The sequence below is a fragment of the Perissodus microlepis genome, chromosome 15 (assembly GCF_051167445.1).
Source record: "Perissodus microlepis isolate ML-2025 ecotype Zambia chromosome 15, ASM5116744v1, whole genome shotgun sequence".
NCBI lineage: Eukaryota > Metazoa > Chordata > Actinopteri > Cichliformes > Cichlidae > Perissodus > Perissodus microlepis.
The window spans coordinates 12,324,602-12,345,489 of NC_140475.1; the positions used below are offsets into that span (position 1 = coordinate 12,324,602).

At 41.1% G+C, this 20,888-nt stretch overlaps 2 protein-coding genes across 4 annotated transcripts in view; one reads left to right on the forward strand and one right to left on the reverse strand.

Annotated features, from left to right (window-relative positions):
* The window catches only part of sesn1 (sestrin 1), a 68,026-nt gene extending 65,131 nt beyond the window's left edge, over positions 1–2,895 (forward strand). For both annotated transcript variants that reach the window (XM_084952106.1, XM_084952108.1), the window contains one exon: positions 31–2,895. In XM_084952106.1, the coding sequence (XP_084808232.1) occupies positions 31–117 (87 nt within the window). In that variant the 3' untranslated portion in view covers positions 118–2,895. The remainder of the gene's footprint in view (positions 1–30) is intronic.
* On the reverse strand, positions 2,882–20,450 carry armc2 (armadillo repeat containing 2). Of its 2 annotated transcripts, none has more exons than XM_084952105.1 (18): positions 20,022–20,450; positions 16,890–17,108; positions 16,719–16,791; positions 16,220–16,391; positions 15,535–15,661; positions 12,806–12,870; positions 12,108–12,215; positions 10,962–11,146; positions 10,721–10,823; positions 10,365–10,579; positions 9,140–9,285; positions 8,032–8,131; positions 6,632–6,941; positions 5,244–5,366; positions 5,047–5,160; positions 4,627–4,759; positions 3,906–4,060; positions 2,882–3,728 (listed from the first exon to the last, which is right to left on the reverse strand). In XM_084952105.1, exons 2-18 carry the CDS (start codon positions 17,096–17,098, stop codon positions 3,595–3,597), a joined length of 2,472 nt encoding a protein of 823 aa, XP_084808231.1. In that variant the 5' UTR covers positions 17,099–17,108; positions 20,022–20,450; the 3' UTR covers positions 2,882–3,594. The 2 variants fall into 2 exon arrangements, with proteins under 2 accessions (XP_084808231.1, XP_084808230.1); XM_084952104.1 differs by having other exon boundaries at positions 18,252–20,450.
* Between the last annotated feature and the right edge of the window lie 438 nt (positions 20,451–20,888).

Consider the following 20,888-nt stretch of genomic DNA (forward strand, 5'->3'; position numbering starts at 1 on the left):
ATAACTTTTTTTCTTCTTCTTCCCCTGTAGGTTCACGTTAATCTGCTTCTTATGGAAGCGCGAATGCAAGCAGAACTGTTATACGCTCTGAGAGCGATCACTCGCTACATGACATGAAATCCTCTGGGCCTTGTTCTCATTGTCCCATTTTTATTTTATTATTTTCTTTCTTTTTAAATTTTACAGTCATCATTGCTGGGACATTTAAAGAAAATAAATCAAAAATGGGGAGGGTGGGGGGATGTTCGATTAAAATTGTGGAAGAGATGCATTGAAGAGAGCCCGGTGTTGTGATGAGGCTTTGCTGGCTGGATGTTGAGAAGAAGATCAGAACAAATGGAGAGCAAGAAAATGACTGTTGGGAGAAAAGACATCTCAAACTACAGAAGTGGATCCACAAACTGTTTGTTGCCCGCAGTGCCAAAACTGACCAAGAGAGGGCAACCTTGAGCCAACTCCTTCCCTGCAACACCAGAGGCATCCAGGGGACTAGTTTCAGTATTGCGGCGTACGGCAACCGAGGTTGCCAATCTCACCTGTTTCCTGGTGGAGTGAATACCCAGAAAGAAAAGCTGTGCAGCCAGAAACAGTCTGCACTTTGATTCTGTCGTTACTGTTATGTGTTTTAGTTTCTTGAATACCTTTTTTTTTTTTTTTTGTATTACGAGAAGTTGTTGTCCTTGTGGTTGCTGTTGGCGGTAACTGGAGATAGACACAATTATTATTATTTTTAAAACGTGTGCCTGAACTATCCAGCACAGTGTGCATACGTGCTGATGCTGCTGCTCCCATGTTGTATTCAGTGGGGTCATATTGATCCCCAAAATCACCTCCTCACCCCCTTTCCACCCCCCACCCCCCTACTATATGAGCCCCTGTCCATTACAAATCCACTGCATTACACCCCTTCCTTCCTCTACCTTGTAGCTAAATTTCAAATGTCAATGTAAGCTAATCCGAAAGTATGTGTGGAAAATAAGAACACTGTCTGAGCCCTTTGTGAGTGGAGGTGTGTGTGTGTGTGTGTGTGTGTGTTTCTTTCACAGAGATGATGGAGAGAAAGGGGGGGGGAAGTACGTCTTGGAATTTCACGTCTCAAAAAAAAAAAAAATAAGCGAGGCACTTTGAAGGAAGACTTCTTGCTTCTGCTGTAGCTCTGGTTTTGTGACAACTTTTTATTGTTTTGTTGATGATGCCTTTTTTTTCTTATTTTTTTTTTTGTGAGGGTGAGATTGGGAGGAAAAAAAGCTAATCAAAAAGAAAGTTAAGACACCAGGTTTTCAGGAGGGATTTGCTTCCAGTTCCTCTAACCACACCTTTTTAACTGTCTTCCGCTTATCCCAGCTGCCTGGTTGCCCTAACACTTTTCAAAAGCTTTGGATTGTGAATTTTACCAGTAAATGAATACCTCTTCTGTTCTTCTCTATTAAACATACAAGAAGTGCTCTTTGGTGAGCATAGACTTTGTTGTTGTTGTTGTTGGGCTGCCGCGCTCCCCGCTGCTCGGGGACCTGCCTGGCCTACACCTAGTGGACTGCGCTCGATAATGTTCGAACGCAAGAGGTTGTAGCTGTGCTTATTTCCCCACTGGGGAAGTCTAACCAGTGCAAAAGCAGCTTTTTTTCCCTCTTTATTTTGAACAGAGGTGTGAAACCTCTGTTTGTTTTGTTTGTTAATCATTTCAGTACTGCATTCTTCTGAGGGTGGATTTGAGACAGGTGACGGATGAATGAGTGACTATGATGATGAGGACTCTGATGAAAAAGGAATGGTACATTTGGAAGTGTTTTGAGAGGAGGTTTTCTGACTGTCAGTTACTGACACTTTTTATATGGAAATATATGAAAAAGATTAAAAAAAATAAACTAATATTAAATTGTTGTGTATCATTTTGTAGCTTTTTCCCAAAACAATGTATCTTGTATTTCTCCATCAGTAAGATTGTATAAAATGTGGAGAAATGCAGTTCAGGAATCAAACATTCAAAGCACAGTCGGTGTCACCATCGGTTCACAGCTCGCTCAGATGCACAAGAACAGGAAATTAAATTGCCCGTGGTCATTAGTAAGCATATCTGGGTGCTGTTATGCAAAAGATGACTTGTGAATTGACACGAGAGATTTACTTGCTCTCTGATAATGAAGCTGACTTCACCAACAGCAGGCTGGACCCAGGGGTATAGTTCAGTCTGCTGTCAGTACTGTCTAGGGACTTTGATGTGAATTTCATTTTACTGTATCAGAAGTGTGTAGTCCCCCTTCCTGTGGTGCGGTTGAGGCTTAAAGTTTCTCTTTGCTCCCGACCAGCTTTTGTCTCGATTCAAAGGAGGGGATTTCCTTGTAGGTCAAGTTACCTCACTTTCCTGTTTGCCTCCGTGTCACACCTTTCTGGGAAAAAGTGTTTCGTTTTCCAGATGAGGCTGGAAGTCTGTCGGAAGTTCAGGGTGATTCCCGTCAGTCGAGGCCGCAGAAGTCTGTCAATGTAAAATCACCAGCAGAAACGTTCCTCCCCGCTGGCCTTTACATTTTCCCCCACATTAATACCAAACAAGAAAGGTTGTTTTTTTTTTTTTTTTTTTTAAATCAGACAGCCACCTGTTGCTCATATCATGCTGAGAAATCCTATGTATAGAACAATGTTTGCTGTCATTTCTGGTTATCGGATTGTTTTACCAGGTTTTGAAGCATTAGCTTGTTTTGTGGTTGTTCAAGGTCACCATTGTGGGAAAACTGGGGTGGGAGTTCTACATTAAGTGCCGTTTCTGATTTGTTTCAATGTAATAACAGTGTGATTTTTTTGAAATGCTGTATGTTTAGGCTACTTGGTGTAACTCTGTAAGCACTGCCTGGCCCCATATCTGTGTCATAATAAAGCAAATGTGTTTTCTGCTCTTCATCTGCTGTGCTTTTTTATTAAGTACAAGTTCAAATGCCACACAATCCACAAACAAAAGATTTACACATGAGGTAAATTCCAGGTCGGTCAGCTGTTGTTTTTTAAAACAACATAAAACATTATGTACTGTACAATACAGTGCAAAGCCAGTCATATGAGCGTGCAAAGAGGTGTTTTGAAATTATTCTTGTGCGTGATAAACCTTAAAAGGTTTGTGGAACTGAAAGTGGATGATATGCAAATATGTCCATATACGTTCCAAAGTATAAAGGGCTCAACAAATATCACATCCACACACCACTTTTTTTTTTTTTTTTTGTTACAGTTTAGATTAAGCCTGCTTGCTATATCCTGGATTATTACCTGTATGATTAGATAAAATTAAAAACTGAGACATTTTATGCATTTACAGTATAAGTGTTTCATATTGGCCTGTCTGGTCTGCAGCCTTTAAATTTTACTGGCTGTAACTTCACCCTTGGTGGAAAACATGACAGCTATGTGGAGCATATTCAGCATATTTAGATGGTTACAGTGCAGGAGTCGGCTGAGCTCATTTCAGCTCTGGTCACGCTTGTTTTCTGCACATGAAGGAAACTACAAAACTTTACAGCCAGCTATACAAAGCTGCAAGTGGTGGCGTGTTTGATTGTTTATAAATTCAGTTTTTGCTGACACAAAACTCCACGCCCGACTCTCTCAGGCTGTCAGATCGGCAGACTGGAGCATCTTCATCAGTTTTTGAGCGACAGGTAGGAACTCTAACTCCCAGCATGCTCTGTGGAAGTCTCTCAAGTCCTCGTTGTCTGTCCAATTCAGAGCCTCCTCCTCATCTAAGGAGTTTGTAAAGACAAGAGTGTGAGAGGGAAAGGTGGGGGTACGTGTAGCCCTCCCTTCCCCATGAGGGCCTCTGGTGTGAATCGGACATGTTTCCAATGTGTCCCTCCCTTCTTATGCAAAAGGAGGGATACACATTCTCTCCTTATGTGTGAATCTTTACTAACACCAACCTAAGTATGCAGCGAGCATCTCCAGCAGCGATTCTCTCTCCTCGGTGTATAATACTTTCTCTGAGCTGCCACCAGTCAAGTTCCACACGGCCTGGCAAATCTGGCCCGCCAGCTGCCAATCACCCAGTCCAAAGTCTCTCAGACAGTCCACCAGCCTGATCACATGCACACACACAGAGACACACATCATATGACTTTTACTAAGCGGATTCACATGACCTAGAGGTTTGTGAACTCCACTTCACTGGCCCTTTATCTAAAAAGAGGATAAAGGGTGGGTATAAAGGGGAAATAAAAAGTTGGAGCAGTGCTCGCTTAGGAAAGCGTGAAGAACTGCACCACAGCCTCATAAATCCAAATTTACACATCTGTATGTTTGGATGAATCTGACAAGGATAAACATGAAAGCTAGATAATCAGGAACATCTTATTTGTAGCTGTGGAGTTGTTCGTCAGTTAAAGACCAGAAACCCCCACATCCCTCCCCCAAAAAAACAAAATCCCAAGGAGGATGCCTTCTGTGTACATAAAGTTAGTAATATTTTTCATAAATAAACCTTAAATAAATAACGTCTTTCTTCTTTTATGCTCGCTTTTCTAAGCCTTTTGGAATTAACAGGTAATCTGACCACCTAGTCTGACATGTTGAATTCAATTAGCAGTATAATAGTGACTCTAGTGATGCACAGTGCTGATGATCACAGCATGCTTTCATCCTTACTTGGCAGAAGCCCCCTCCACCGTGAGACAGACCCTGCTGGGAGGATCCAGAGCCAGGTTGGTGAGGACCCCGCAGGCTGCAAAGCACATCTCGTTGCTCTTTGAGTCGAGCAGCGTTACCACAAACTGGTGCACTTAGGAGGGAGGAAGATGGCAGCGTGAGTGAGGGAGTGCACCAAGACAAGGAGAGGCAAAGATAAGAGAGTCGCTATCACCAGAGTTCAGTGGACATGCTGACTGTAGCTGGCCTTGCAGATAAGTGTAGCCTAAACATGACATAATCATATGCAGAGGTGGGTCCTGCGTCTAGGTTTTCTGTGCCTGATGTGTTACTGAGTGTTAAAGAGGGTTTCCTGCAGTAAACTTAGGCTCACTGTCTCTGCTCTACCTGCGAGAGTATGAAAACTGCATTTTCATGCACCTTTGTTTCGCATGATGAAGTTCCGAACGTCCTCGTAATGCGAAAGGTTTCCGTAGACGCGAACGGCCTCGAGCATGGCTCCTGTACTAGAGCTGAGCAGCAACTTCAACATCACTGTGGAGCAAAGAAAAAGAAAGAGCTGGAACTTAAAAAAATAATTAAATCTATTTTGTCCTCTCTTGGCTTGCTGGCCTTACGCTTTGCAATATGGAGCTGATTGTGTTTGATGGCAGAAGTCTCTTTCTGGTAGAAGGACAGGTTGTTGATGACAGCGGCCACATTGACTAGCAGCTCCTCGCTCTCCTCCACTGTCCTCAGCTCTGTGGCACCAACCCCCCGACACACACACACAAAGATACAAAAATCAGTGTAACATTAAATTAGTTTGTGCATCTGCCAACAGGAACACACCTTTAAAATCTACTTCCACAGTTTAAATATGAAAAAATATCTGCAGAACTAAAGTGACCAGCCTGTGAGTTTTGCCTTTAGCTCTGCTGAACTAATGTGACAGTGACATTATGATTAAAAATAACTGCAACCTGTAGTTAATTTTGGCCTCCTACAGTTGGTTTGATCGTGAGCTGGCACACAAAGGTCAACGTGACCGAGTGCAACCAGCCATGACACCACGAGCAGCCTGAAAACAAGGCCTGCTCCCGATATAGCAGCAGATGTCTTGTGCTCGGTCATAAATCGTGAATATTGCGGTTGCGCTGTCAACCGTCTCCTGCGTCACTCGGAAGATGGTTTCTGGTTCTGACTGGAAGCGCCGCTTTGTACCCTGAAAAACTCTTTAATGTTGAGCGCCTCGACCCGTCGCGATCTTTATCAAAACAGGACATCAATCAGCCCAATCTGCTCTTTCATTCTCAGCTCAGATTTTGTCTTCCCCTCTCAGTAATTTTTTGTTTCTGCCTTCAGTTGCTTCTCTGCACAGTCTCCCTTACCTGATGTGCCCCTCGATCTAATAATGTTCCCACCTTTTTTTCACTAGTTTGACCTCTGTGTTGTTTGTGAAAATTTGACTGTGTAGGAGGCAGGCAGCAGAGAATACAGAGCTTAACGCCCACCCGTGTATCAGTTCAACCTGTCCTGAAACCATCTAACCACATGGGAGATATTCACACACGCAAACCGAGTAGGCTGTGAGATGTCACAGAACATCCTGCTCATGCAGTGAAGCGCTTCTTCTGTCAGCCTTAAAAAAAGAAAAAAGAAAAAGAAGAAGAAGAAGAAAAAAAAACAGGTAAACCGAAAGAGGATGTGCTGCACAGCAAACAGAAAGTACTGAGAAGAAACTGAATGATGGAATGAACAGACAGATATGGAGTGTGTTTTTGTGTTTTTGACAAAAGTCACGTCTTGTTCCCAGCACAAGGGAAGTGGTTGTGTACCTCGTAGGTACTTAAGGTGCACTAAGCTGCTATATTTAAACCTATCAGAACTCCAGATGTTTACATGCTGCTTTCGTTGCGTACCATGAAAAAACAGGTCACTGTTAAGCCTGCTGACTGCTTCATCTTCTTAACCTAATAAAGGATCTGATTTAAAGAAGATGAAGCTGCTCCTTCCTTGTGCTCACCAAGCGTCTCCATCAGAAGTCGAATGCAGGCTGTGTCTGCGGCCACAGGTGGACCCACGGCGGGGTGGATGCACATATTCGCCAGCACCCTGACCAGCTTCACCAGCACGTCGTCAGCCACCTGTGGTCTGACGGGAGGAGAGGCTCCTTTCTGCACGACTGTGTGAGGTGGCTCATCTTTTCGCTGGTAGATGTTGTACAGCCGGAGAAGCGTGCGCATGCAGCCGTCGCACTGAAAGAGCTCCAGCCGGGGCTCGTCGTTTTTGGCCGTGAGATTCCCGAGGGTGAAGAGGAGGCGCACGATGAGATCCTGCGAACAAGCGGTGGAGATCGTGGCGAAACATCATTTTATGGATTTAGATTTATTAGATGTTTGCTTAGGTAAAAAAGAAAGTGACAAGGAAATCAAGCGTTTTAAACTACTTCCTGGGGTTACCGGCTTTGTATCAATGAATCTGCTTACATTCCATGCTTAGAGCATTTTTATTATTGTCTTTTTATTTCTTAGAGACCAGCAGGATCTGTTGAACTGTCTAAACTGACACTGTAAAGGTTTGGCTTTTTTAATAAAGGCCACTAATCATTATTCTAACCACCTGATTCTCTATCAGCAATGTTTGATTAGTACATTTATATTCGACTATCCTGAGCAGAAGGAGGCTGATTGTGTGTGACACCACCTACAGGAAAGCAAGCCTCTCCTGTCATGCAGCACGAGCACCTGTGTCACTCAGAGTTTAGAGTTGTGTAGATTGGTTTGACTGCGATTACACAATATTTTGTCAATGAGTTACCACGCTTATGGAAAACAACTACGTCACACCCTACAGAGCAGGTGAGAGCGCACTCGTGTCTCCCATTAACGTGTACCGAAACTGATATGAGGACGGGACGTGGTGTCCCAGGATGTTTATTACATGTTTTGCTATCCAGTGTGTTTATGTTTATGCATGTGTGTTTGTATCTGTGGGTGTCAGTTTATTCCAAATGAAATGAGAAGCACTTGTGAGTCGAGTCTAGTTGCCAAAGTCCCACATTCATCCTCTCCTCTTCCCTCCATATTCTCTTCCTTCCTTCCCTAGTCTAGCTTCCCTTCCACTTCTGTATCACTTCTTCTGCTGTGCCTATTCAATCTTTCCTACTCTCCTCCATTTTCATGTCTTTTTGCATACTCATCTGGTTGATTAAATATCTAATCAAACACACAGCAGAGGAGAATTTTTTATAGTAATAAACAATTCATATAAAACAAGTAAACAGTCCAGTAAAGATGCATAAGTAACTCAGTGTAAAAAAAAAAAAAAGCACATAGACATGCTTGCAAACAAGAAGAACACCTCTCTTTAATTCTGAAAAGTCTCAAGCACACACAAGAACACAGAGGAGGCTTGTGGACTCACCTGTTTTTGGTGATGTTTGCTCAACAGCTCTAAAAATAGCTGGTAGCAGTCGGGGGTCTGAGCCAGAGCGAGGCGGCACTCAGAATATGAAGAAAGTTTACTGAGGGTGAGAGGGGACAAAAAATACCATAGACCACTCCACTCAACTCACTGCCCTGCTAGGGTGACTAAATATGGTGACATTAAATCAACATGGAAAATGCATTGATAGATCTGAGCTGATTATTTTCATTATCACGAGAAAACACATTTTAAAAAAGCTAATTTTCTTTATTTTAGACTTCATTAATTATTCTTATCACATATTGATAAACTGATGAGGCTGGGGTTATAGAAAGAGAAAGGTGGGGGCGCAAATTGTGCTTGATTGCTTCAGTTTGGCGTTGGTATGAAGATCAGAGAGTACTTAGTCTGTATTATCCTCTACGACCTTTCAAAAGGTTGTCAAAATATCACAGAGCACTTATTCCAAAGTAGATTTGCAGTTACCATTATATACAGTGTATATCCACTCACTGGACACTTTATTAGGTACACTTTGCTTGTTCAAGAAACCATTTTGATGCTTTGAGCTTTATGACATTGTGCATTTAAGGAGGTATATATAATTAAGACACACTGAGTTGCTGTCATGTGATTGATTTGATATTTATGTTAACAAGCAGCTGGACAGATGCACTTAATGAAGTGACCAATGACTTTAACTCCACCCATGAGCATGTTTTTTTTATCATATGTCCTAAAAATCTATGTACTTTCCTGAGGCTCCACCTCTGTGTATGTAGTAAGCATGATTTAGGTAAGCAAGTTCACATAGATTATGATTCTGTATTTTTAATCTTGTAGTTATTCACTGTACTGGACAGTTAAAACTCTAATAAGTGAACATAAGTCAAACAGGACATCAAACATAAGAGAGGGTGATGTGTCATATTTTTCCATAGGTGTAGTTAGAAAACCAGACGTTGAACCACCTCTACATGCCGAAAAATCTTGTGTTACTGATGTAACATCATGCGAAATCATGGAATAGAAGGGGAAACTAACAGGGACCTTTAAAGTGTGATTTAATTAAAAAAACAAAATTGGATCTGTGGATTTTCTATACCTGTAAATTCTGGAAATGTTCATGCAGACATCCTGATCTTCACAGTGTTGCTGCAGCACTTGGCAAAGCGCGGGTAGTATGGAGAATGAAACAAACAGTGGACGGGAATCAGAGAGGTCGGCAAGATTCCTCAGGATCGTTGTCAGCTACACAGGTGAAAAGACAGAAAAGAGTCCAGTGTAGCGTAGCAAAGAAAAATACACCTAGTACATTAATGGTTTGTAATAAGGCCAAAGCTTGTGACGCTGGCCTGTTCATCGTGGTGTACAACATAGCAAATGGAAACTGCCCACTGCCGATCAGGATATCCTTCACTGCACACACTGAACAAATATATGGGACTGTTTTCTTTCATCTGTGCAATATCTCTAAAATTAGAAACATCCTGCTTCAGAGTGAGTGAAGCTGAAACACTAACTAACACTACTTTTGGATTGGACTATTGGAATTCATAATGATCAGGTTGTTCTGAAAGTTCAGTGAAAAGCCTTCAATTGATCCAAAACGCTGCAACGAGAGTAAGATCACAGGACTTCAGGACAGGACAGGACTTCCTGCAATGCACTGAGCACTTCCTCTCCACTCACTTCTTTTCACTCCATCCCCCCAACCGGCCACAACAGATGGCTGTCCCTCCTCGAGCCTTGCTCTGCAGGAGGTTTCTTCCTGTTAAAAGGGAGTTTTTCATTCCCACCGTCACTAAGTACTCGCTCAAAGAGGGTTGTTTGTTTGTTGGGGTTTTCCAAAGAACATCCTACGGTCTTTACTTAAGAGTTGAACTGAAGTGCGAAAATAAATCATTCTATGATAAGAGGGAAACAGTCAAGTAAACAGCAGTACCGAAACTACCCTGAAAGTCATCGTGTGCTTATTTCGCCTTCATCAATGAGTCATGTTAGATATGAAATGAAGAACGAGTTGACAGTTTGTTTACTTGGGCCAGTTTCTGTGGTTGGCAACAATAATTTTCAGTGCAGTCAAGCAGGCTGTTACTTGTGCAGCACAGAATACACTGTAAACAAATTGTAATATAAAAGTATTTCACTGTGTATTTTACAGTTTTGTACTGTTCTTCTAGAAATACCAGATATTAACCAAAACATTTGATAGTGGAAAAATCTGCATCAGTCAAAAAACTGGTACATTTTTTACTGATATGGTTTAACATCTTAGTTTTAAGGAGAAATATATATGAAACAAAAATTTGATGCTTTTTAACTGGTACCTGTATGAGGATGTGGCCTGCTATGGGGAGGTTGGTTTCTTCTACAACGCAGAGTTTCTGGATGAGTTTCTGTGCCACACATATGAAGTTTTTATCCAGCAATATTCTGAGGATTTCAGCGTTTCCAGAGAGAAATTTCAAAGTTCCAACACAATATAGGATTGCTTCTCCAGATGCAGACACATGTTCATTGCTTAGCATCCTCAGCAATGAATCTAGACACAGAAAACATTTGATGTTATCATCCCTATGGAGAGTCATGCATCTATACGACATGCAGTCGTATTTGTTCACAAAATTTCAGACCAGAGTTACAGAATAGATAACCACTATGTTGTCTACTGTTCCATCCTGACCAATGACTGAGTTGTTCTGGAAGAGGATGTCGTTGCTTTCAGTGCGGCTGATCTGGAAGATGAGTTTACAGATGTTGAGCAGGTTGTTTCCACTGACGCACAGCTGGGGAGAAAAATACAAAAGAATTCACATAATTTTTTGTATAAAATAGTGGGGGTGCTTTGTGACAGAGATAAGTAGCAGACATGCTGACATGCACACCCCCCCGCAGACAACCTTGCAAACTCACAGATGACTCACAGCAAGGCACAGCTGGGCAATGTGCATGTTGAGCCGGGCATAGTTGAGGGCAATGAGTCGGAACAGTGTTCGAAGTATCCCTGACCTCTTCTTACAGCGCCGACCGAGCATGTCCGCCTCTGCCAACGTGCCGTGGAGGCGGTCACACAAATCACACAGGCGGTCAACCGAGCCCTCGGAACCACCTTGCATTGCAGGCAGAGCACACACATTTCAAAAAAACAAAGTCAAGTTTAGGACAGCATGTGCAAAACTCACAATAAGGGCAAACATGTATTTGTACAAATATAGATCAGAGATGTTTTTGTGTCTTTCATATTGTACATTACACAGGCTCTCCTGTTCGTGTGTGGTTGCGAATCAATAATCCTTTGGTCAGCAGAAAATGAACATTTTCCTTCCTCTTCCAAGAAGCAGCTTTGGATTTCATTGGTAATATGCAGGGGAACAATTCAACGACAGGCAGCTGTGCTCTTTAGCGGAGGAAGAGAAAGGGTGGAGTTTTTCCTTGTTTTTGAGGTAAAATAAATGTTTTCCCAGCATAAATAGCAGGGCCTGGCCATGTCTAAAAAAGGTTGGACCCAGTCTAACACTCAGCACTTCACTGCAATATCTCTTTCTGAATCTGAAAGGTGTTTTATGCATGCACCAGAAGGCCCTTGGTACAATAAATATTTAATATTTATCTTCCAAATGAGTTTTCCATTAAATTTGTAAAATGTTAAAATATTTACAGCCATAGATTTAATTTTATGGCTGTCAGACTCTAGTTGCAGGCAAGGCAATTCTGTATGAATGCCAAGCATAACATTACTCTTTCTTTCTTTGGTAGCTAAAATGACAGTACTTTTTCATTTTGTGAGACTCTATGCATGACTATCTGCCAGTGTTGAAAAATCTATTTTTCAGCCTGCTGGCTGTAAATAAAAAGTGCTCTTGAAACACAGGAAATAGGTATGAATATGAGAAGGTTAACACAAATAAAAAGATAAAAATAAGTGCCTTAACCACAATCCACTTTAGATTGGCTCTGGAAACATTCAGGCCCAAAGGGTTATATATAATATTTTGATGATTTGAATGCATTTGAATGTTCTATATTTGGACCGTGTTTCGGGGGTTTCTTTATTACACTGGCCACAATACCTGCAGCCACACTCTCTAGTTTCTGAAGGAGAGGAACGATCACATTATTCCACATCAGTGACTCTGCATCCTCCTCTGTGTTGCCCTTGTTGTCTCCACGCTCTGGCTCTGAAATGTGCAGAGAGAATTGCAGTTAGCCAATTACCACCTCAGAAAACAAAAGCGACAACCACAGTTCACAAGTTCACAGTCTTAAAATATAACAGCAGGAAGTTTGATGCCACAGTGAAAAGGTCACCATCCACAGCTAGACTTCCTCTGATTTGTCGGCATGTGGGCATGTGAGCTTGCGCACGTTAACTTGTGCAATCTCTTGCACACAGTGTGCCTGTTTTGTTTTTTTTTGCTGAATATTTGCATAACCCTTGCTTGGTGTGATGCAGGAAGCTGCGGCTGCACGAACCAAAACTTCTCTAACCTATTGGCTGACTGCCTGTCATGGTAAAACTTGCGCCCTTAGCAACAACACCCCAATCAAAGTTTATTTCTGTTGCACGTGAAACCTTTCTGGGCTCAAGAGTAAACAGAGAGATTTCATATTTAGATCTGTTTCTACTAATTTTGCTCTACGTTGTGCCTGAGTGAAACCAAGTACATTTCTACTTTTACACGCTGTACAAAATGTACCATTTGTGTTTATTATGCACAACACCATGCAAAACAAGACAGTGAGCTTCATTTAGTGGATGTGAACAAACCTGTTGTGCTATCTTCTTTGCAGTCTTTGGGTCTTACTGCTGAGTCCACATCACTCTGCACTATTCTGAAAAACACACAAAGAGCCTGACTATATAGGGTTTAGGAAAATACACAAATAAGAGTTAAAATGTAGAGGCTCTAGGGGCTCTGGCTCTTAAAAAATAAAATATATTTATTATTATTATTTATTTATGTTTGGCTGATTTTACACCCTGTGAACAAAACGTAAGGTCTATTTTCATCAACAAGCACTAGGTGTCACTGTTGCAACAGTGATTGAAACGTGTATAGGCTCCGCTGCTTCACTGTATTTGTGTGTCTGTGCATGTACATTTGCACCCATGCAGATATGTGTGTATCCGAAAGTTTCTGTGTGACCACTTTTTAATTTTAATTTTGTTTGTTTGTCTAGAGGTGTGCTGCTTTGCAGGATGCACAACTGCAATCCCCAACAGACAGGAACTAAGATCTCAGCTTTGTGGGCAGTCTGGTTAAAGGTGTTCATGCTTTGTCACTGAGAGCCGTCTCCAAAACCTTAGAATTTGTTCTGCAATAACCGTAATGTGCTCCCAAAAACACGCCCAAGTGTCATGCTGTGTTATGTGTTGTGGCTCGCCCTTGCATGTCACTCTTAGATCTGAGTGTCTGCATTTAAACTCTGCACTGTTCCACCCACACTCAAAGATAATGACTCAGTGCTCCAGTATATTCTATATTACATGACAGGTGCCATTTCTTATGACCAATTAATACCTAATGACTTTCTGTAACTGTAAGATTTACTGCAAAAAGCACACAAATATGTAAAGAGGGAATCAGCTTTAAAAACACTGAAAGGTGCAACCACTCCTGTAGAAGACAAAAACAAGGACTGAAGCTTCTGTAATATCACAGGTTAACTCTCAGGATTTGTTATTTCTTTGAACTTTTACATACAAGTGACAGATATGAGATTTGGCAGCTATTATCTTTTCATTTCAATGAAGAATCCTCAGAAGAAATTTGTTTGATGCTCTTTGATTAATATACAGTTTTGGGGCATTATAATATAGCACACTCACCTTGGTGATTTGATGAATGTTAAAATCTGGCACATGGGGCATATGGAGTAGGGAGTGCTGGCTAGGGTATGCTACAGTGAATGTCAGGGGGCTTTAGCTCTGTATGATAGGATTAAGAGCCCGATAATAAGGCCTCTTTGTGTGATTCGGCATTCTCGGAGACATGACCTCATCCCTGTCTTAGGCCTGGCCAGTGCACTGCAGTCACAATACACGCTGCTGCCAGTCTTGCCCAGATGGGCACCCAAATCTAATAGAGAGCCATTTGGAGCTATAGAGCTCTGGCTTATTGGAGAAAAAGAACCTAGTGGATGTCTAATCTCCCCTATCTTTATATCTCATCCAACTCATCATATTAATCTGTCCAGCTGCGTCCATTTCCACTTGCAGTGTGCTTCTGCCTTGGCTCTATGTGATTTTTCATTGTTCTCCTCTGTCTAATGTCTCTTTTATGTAGTTCCTTGCAACACTGAAGAACTGTGCTTTAAAAACTCTGACCTAGAAAGAATCAAAAAGGGGAAGTGTTCAAGCCCATTTTGTGTAATAATAACGTGACCCCGGTTTTCTCACTTGGGACTTCTCTTTGTCAGCAACAAGTTATACAAACATAGCATGTTAACTTGGTATTAGGTAGGAGGTTGAGCTTGAGGCCATGGCCCAGATTTCCTGTAAACGTGTTTTATGGTCTGCTCACCCCCCTTCAACTGCCCCACCCAATCGATAGGCAAATGGATTGTAACGACAGCCCCCGACCTCACGGTCAGAGTTATGCCCCTCGTGCTGACACACAGCTGATGAGGTCGGCAAAAAAAAGCAGAGCTTTTAGCCTCTGTGCACTATGGAAATGTAAAAGCTGACATTTGCTAGTAATGACAGATAGAGACAGTTTCGATGGGAAGAAGAAGCTCAACTTGACCAAGATATGGTGTACAGTGATGTATATGAGGGTTTAAAAGGGGTCGCGTGCCTGAAGTTAAAGAATTCATTCTATCTATTTGTTAGTGACCCCACTGCTGGTCTAACTGACTTCAGCTATTCGGCTACAGTTGAACATATGAACAATGGTTGGCCGTGGGTCAAGCAGACGTTTTAAAAATCCTTTTGCTTCGGAATAAGTTCACGACAAGTTTAAAAGTAATAGTCCCTACTTTTGACTTATTGCCTCATTTACATTTTTCTGCAAACAGAAGAAGTATTCTCCAAGAGATCACAATTTTTTAAAAAGTAAAATACAAAAAATCCTACAGCAAAATAAAAATACTGATAAAGTTAGTCCTTGTAGAATTTAAAAGACATGTACTGACAGTTACAGGGATGGGCATTTAGGTACAAAATAAACAACTATACTCATATCAGCTTCACTGACGTATTTGCTGCTTTGATCCTCTGCCCAGTAGTCTGGTTTACTTATGAACCACAACCCAAAGACAATATAAGGAAGAGAGGAAACAAAGCAAGGAGGAGAGGGAGAAGGATTTGACAAAAAGCAAAAAAAGGGAGGCCCAATCAGCTCAGTGTAATAATGGCTAACCCTGCACCCTTGCATGTCAATAAATCTTAAACTCATTGTCGAACTGTCATTACTGTTAAAGATCGGGAGGGTGGAAGGGTGGAGAGCGAAGGACATAATGTTTCTTCCAAGTGAAACAGAAGAACAGAAAGCGTACCTTTCACTTGCTGCTGTGTGAGGGCCGGGTTTGACAGGACCACTGTAACCTGCGGTGTGGTCTGTACTGGAAAGTTGCTTAGCTGACAGCTGCTTTTGTCCTGGGCCTGCATTCAGTGGCTCTTTCACTGAACACGTGGAAAAGATGTGGCAAGAAGTTATTTATAGCAACATTTCTATTTCCTTCATTAGGTAAAAGTACAAGTCCCTATTCATACACATTAACACAGTGCACATATACAGTAAATGTATACAGATAAAGGGCTTAGTCAGTCTCCATTATCTGTTTTACTGCTCTAAATAGCTGAGCAGTTTTGTAGGGAAAGGTTTGAGAGTGAGTAGTCATTTTCCACTCAAAACAGCAGGCGTATATTATGCTTTTTACCAAGTCCCACCACAGAGAATGTAAATCAGGTAAAATGTCAGCATGTGAATGGCTCCATTCATTCCCCTTTCAGAAAACTGCTTCAGCACTTGTGTCTATGCAGGACACGGAGGAAAATGAATGATGTGTTGTTGTTGTTTTTTTTATTTATCTCGTACATATTAAACAGTTCCTAATAAACTGGGTTACTAGCATTTCATAGTAAGCACAGTAAGGGTGCTTTTTTTTTTTTTTTTTTTTTTACTGCGATCTCTTGTACCGTAAGTTGAGCTTCATTAACATCTTTTCCCCCCTTCTTTACCATTTCGGTGTCCTTCTAAAGGCGGTAACCTGGTGAGAGATCCAGGTCTGAGGAGGCGTGCTCGTACTCCTGCCCCTGCCAGCCCCCTACGCGGTTTCGCTGGGCTAGTAGGAGGTTTGGGTAAGGCTTTGAATGGATCGTCAGCATCACAGGGGACTGAAAACTTTGGCTTCTGGCAAAGCACAAACATCAAGCGCTGAGTATTAGCCAGAGGAAAAATTCACTTGAGACATCAGCACTTTTATAAGCAGAGAAATTTCATTGCATTTATTGCTTCCTTTGCATTTGTTTTTTAAAACTTAAATGCTATTTAATTAGCATATTTAGCTGGTGCACAGAGGTGTACTGGCCTATTATCCAATTTATTGCTTTGCTTTACAAGTTTATTTATCCACTGAAGATTAGAAGTGTACATACTGCAAATTGACCCTTATTCTGGGATAACCTTCCTGCTTAGACTACAATGCATATTGTGTGTTTATGTGTGATAAGAACATACATGATCCAAAGGAGAGAGGCGAGTCCCTGAACCTGGCCTGGAGTCTGAAGCATCAAAACTTTGAGCATGAAGGCTACAGAGTAAAAAAAGATCCCAACAAAAACAAATGATTACTTTCATCGGAACCACAGTTTATTTCAGATCTTCACAGAAGTGCCATTTCTGACTAACCTAAAAGCAGAAGGTGGTCTGTTGTCACGAATAGAGGCGCTCCCAAAAAGTTGTCTATGTCCATCTCTGGGAGTAAATGGCCGGTGAGTGGACTGAACTCGTAGGGACTGTCTGACCTCATTTACTATCTCTGCACACGTTTTCCTCAAAGCATTGCGCCGGGGCATCAACGGGCTGCAGATCTCATGTTTCGTCTCTGTAGAGGCCATATAGGCCTAACTGACATGTGTCAAGAAAGTCCACTGATGATTAAATAATGTCATTATATGTATAGATACAGGGTGTATCACTAATGGATACCCAGAGGTACATGTTACCTTAAAATGAACAGTAGGTGTAAAAGAAGCAATGCAAAATCACCCTAAAGCCCTGTATTCAGTCTCACTTCAGTAAAAGTATGGAGACAAAATGTAAAGCATCAACAGCAAAAGCAGTAATTACCACAGCACAAGGATCCTCCTTACTGGATTATTGTTATTATAAATTAAGCTCCCTGTTATTTTATAAATGAATCGGTTAATTGGTGAATTAATAAAAACATCAGAATAAAATCAATGATTCCCATGAAAACTGGCCCATGCTGATAAACTGAAACACTTTCACTTATACATAAAAAAAAACTAAATGGAGAAAAGAAAAACTTAAGAGGAACTAATTTTAAGCCACCTAATTAGCTAAACTATAATTGTTGTTAAATTACAAAATTCACACTAATTGTTTCTGCTCAGCTAAATGATCAGCTTTAACTAGATTATCATTAACACTTCATCATATTTTATTAGACTATTCATTTTGTGTGTCCAATCTTTAACTGTACACAGCTAGTAGCTAGAACTATCAGATGAATCGCAAACAACAGAACAAAAACCTGCAATCTCAAGTGAAATTTGATGAAGTAATTGTAAACCGCAGGATTAAAGGTAAGTAATCTGTAAGACATACCTTAAGAGTATACTGAAGTAGCCTAATAGCAGACAAAACCGCTATCAGAAGTGCAGATGGAACCAGGAAAGTACTAAAGCAGAGTTTTCGGTTTTGTTTAGTTTTCTGTGGTAGACTATATATATAAATATATTTACAAATAAATTATAAGTAATTAACTTTAAGATAACCTTTCCCTGAACCTAAAGACAAGCCCTGAGCTGGAAGTTCCTCTGCGCGTTCACGCTCCGTCTCCATGGCGACAAAGTGCCGCTATGGTAGCTTGAACAACAAACCCTGGAAAGAAAATAAGCTAAGCATTCACCAAAGAATACTAAACTGTTTATTTATCCCTGTGAGAGCAGGAAAACCGAGTTATTTATTATGAATGAAAGCCTGAACATTAATTAAACAGTTATTGAAGAAAGCTGGAGCACTTACCGTTCGCCCCCTTTAAGGTCCTCTAGGGGTAACAGCGGGGAAAAGCATCAGTCGAGCCCTTAAAGTGGGATTTCACGGCCAAAAGAAAAAGGCAGCGATACCTGAAACTTGCTAAAACTGTTCTCGTTTTTGACAACAAGCTAGCCTGACGGTATCACGTGCACGAGCTCCAGTGAGTGCCCCTCTCTCTCTTCTCTCTCTCTCTCTCTCTCTCCCTCGCGACACGGTGACGCGCCTGCGCATGTTAGGAAGGAAACTGAAGCAAACGCGAGTTTCACTCAGAAATGTGAGGACATATATACATCAGTTGTTACAAGTTTTCCTAACTTAAAACGTGCCAATAATTGGACTGATAAGTACAGTGAATTAACTAATGACAGAGGAAACTTGAAAACAATCAAAAGTATTTTATTTATGCAGGTGTTGCAGCTGGGAAAGCTGTGTGGATGCAAGCTCTGGCCCTGGATCGAAGACCTGTACATTCTTGTATGTATTTTCACTTTATTTTAGTTGCTACAATGAGGACATTAAAATGCAGAGGCACACAAATGGGAACTGACTAATATAGCAAGATACTGATGGACATAAACCACACTATTTAACTACAATGGAACGCTTACACTTTTAAAAAATGGTTTGGCCATTTGAATGAAAAGAGTATCAGTATTGCTTAGTATTCTTAATAGCATTTTCTATTAGTGTTATTTTTAACCTATTCTGCTATCAAGAGCATTTTCAGTCCTTTTTAATTCCCAGATAAAAGGCCTCTAAGATGACACTTCGTGTTGAAAAATGTATAACCATTGTTCTTTTTTTCCCATTTAACTACATTTAAAAATATTGATTTATGCATTTATAACTTATCCGATATTCCAATCTATATAAACACTGATTAGGAAAACAGATTTTTAAAACCATATCACACACCGATCACATATCCAAAGCCCACAGCATTTCTTCATATGGCAGCATATGACTGCATATTACTATACAAATGTTTTACAGGTAGCTGAATCTCAGCTGCTTCTACAATTCTGCTACATTTGTTTTTTGTGTATCCATAATTTCATAAAGCTGGCAATTGTTACAAATCAGCACAGAATAGAAGTCATCGGTGCTGCACTCTAAAGAAGATTTCACAAAGTGAAGCATAGCAGTTCCAACCAACAGTGTAACAGTGTCAAAAACAGCTAAACTGTTATGCTAATTTTCGCTAATAATAGTTTATTTGGTTCTCTGATCACTATTTGGGTACCTCCGATGTCTGTAGTTCTTCTGTTTTTGTGGCTGAGCTGTAGTAGAGGCCAGTGGTTATAGTTTTAGTTCCCCCTCTCACTCGTGTAAAAGCCACACAGGTCATCTATAATCCTGTAAGCCAGATGTCTTGTTCTCTCAGCCTATTGCTCTCAGCGACACAGATTGACAGCAGTATACACTAAATAGGAACAGTTTGTTGTGTAACGAAAACTTCATTTCAGTTTTATTGAACATTACAAAGTTTGATCCCAGAAGAAATGCTTAAAAACACACAGAAACAAAAAACATTGGCTCATTATAGAATAAATAACAATCATATATTAGCAATATCCACAAATTATTTTCTTCTGCAATGTAAAAAAGTTAAAATATTCACTTCTGGCTAAGTTTGATTCGTTTTTACTGTCAACGAGATTGTCAGAGTCCTCCGCCATTTTGTAGTTACACAAAGCGTGACGTTTCAGAAAATAAATAAATAAAAAATGTGAAGACCTAAAATGGCCGCATACTTACGCGGTGTTCATCAGCAAGAGTTTCACTCACACTTGTGGTCCACTGCAAGTTGGTCTTTAATGTTGGTCCCTGAACACACCATAAAAGACCAATAACTGGCTGTCCTCCTGACACATACTGGAGTTGTACATGGGAAAGCGACCTCCAGCCTTTACTCCCTCAGTCCATTCGAGTTAGCCAAGCTATCCCCGCACTCTCTCCAAGCTTCATTTACTGCAAATGAAGCAGAGTGGAAGAAGGATTTGATCAATATTCATAGGAAAATTCAGAGTTCAGGAGGAGTACATGGTGCTGAAGTTCATTCATTCAACTCGCGCTTCGCTCTGGGTCTCTTTAACCTGTCTAAGATGGGCTGACCACTTTAAACACCAATCAGGACTGTCTGGATTTTCACATTCATCCACTCGTAAACCTTTTCCCCCTGGCTTTTTATTTTTTACACAGTGAAATATACATCTGAACAATCTTGTGAGTCCCTGGTTGGATTTAAATAGCCTTACATGCTTCAGTCTCTTGGATACAGTGAAAACGATTGGCCAGGAGTGCATGCTGTGCATGCCCAATCACAGGGCATCACCAAGGAGCCTGCCAGCCAATGGGAGGAAGAAGATGGTTTCTGTGATTTCATTGTCACTAAGGGAGGGGGGTGAACATGCTGCCAGGACAGTTGGTGCAAACATGCTAAGCAGTGGACTCTATAATATTCAGAGTGTATATGTCTGAGATAACCTGTGGAGCCAGATCAAGAGTGTTGCCAGGAGAGAAGAACGCAGGGCGGGACTAAGAAGCTCCCCTCAGCTGGATCAACACAGTCCCTACACAGTGCAAACGAGCTCATAGTACACCCACGTCACTGTTATCGGTGCC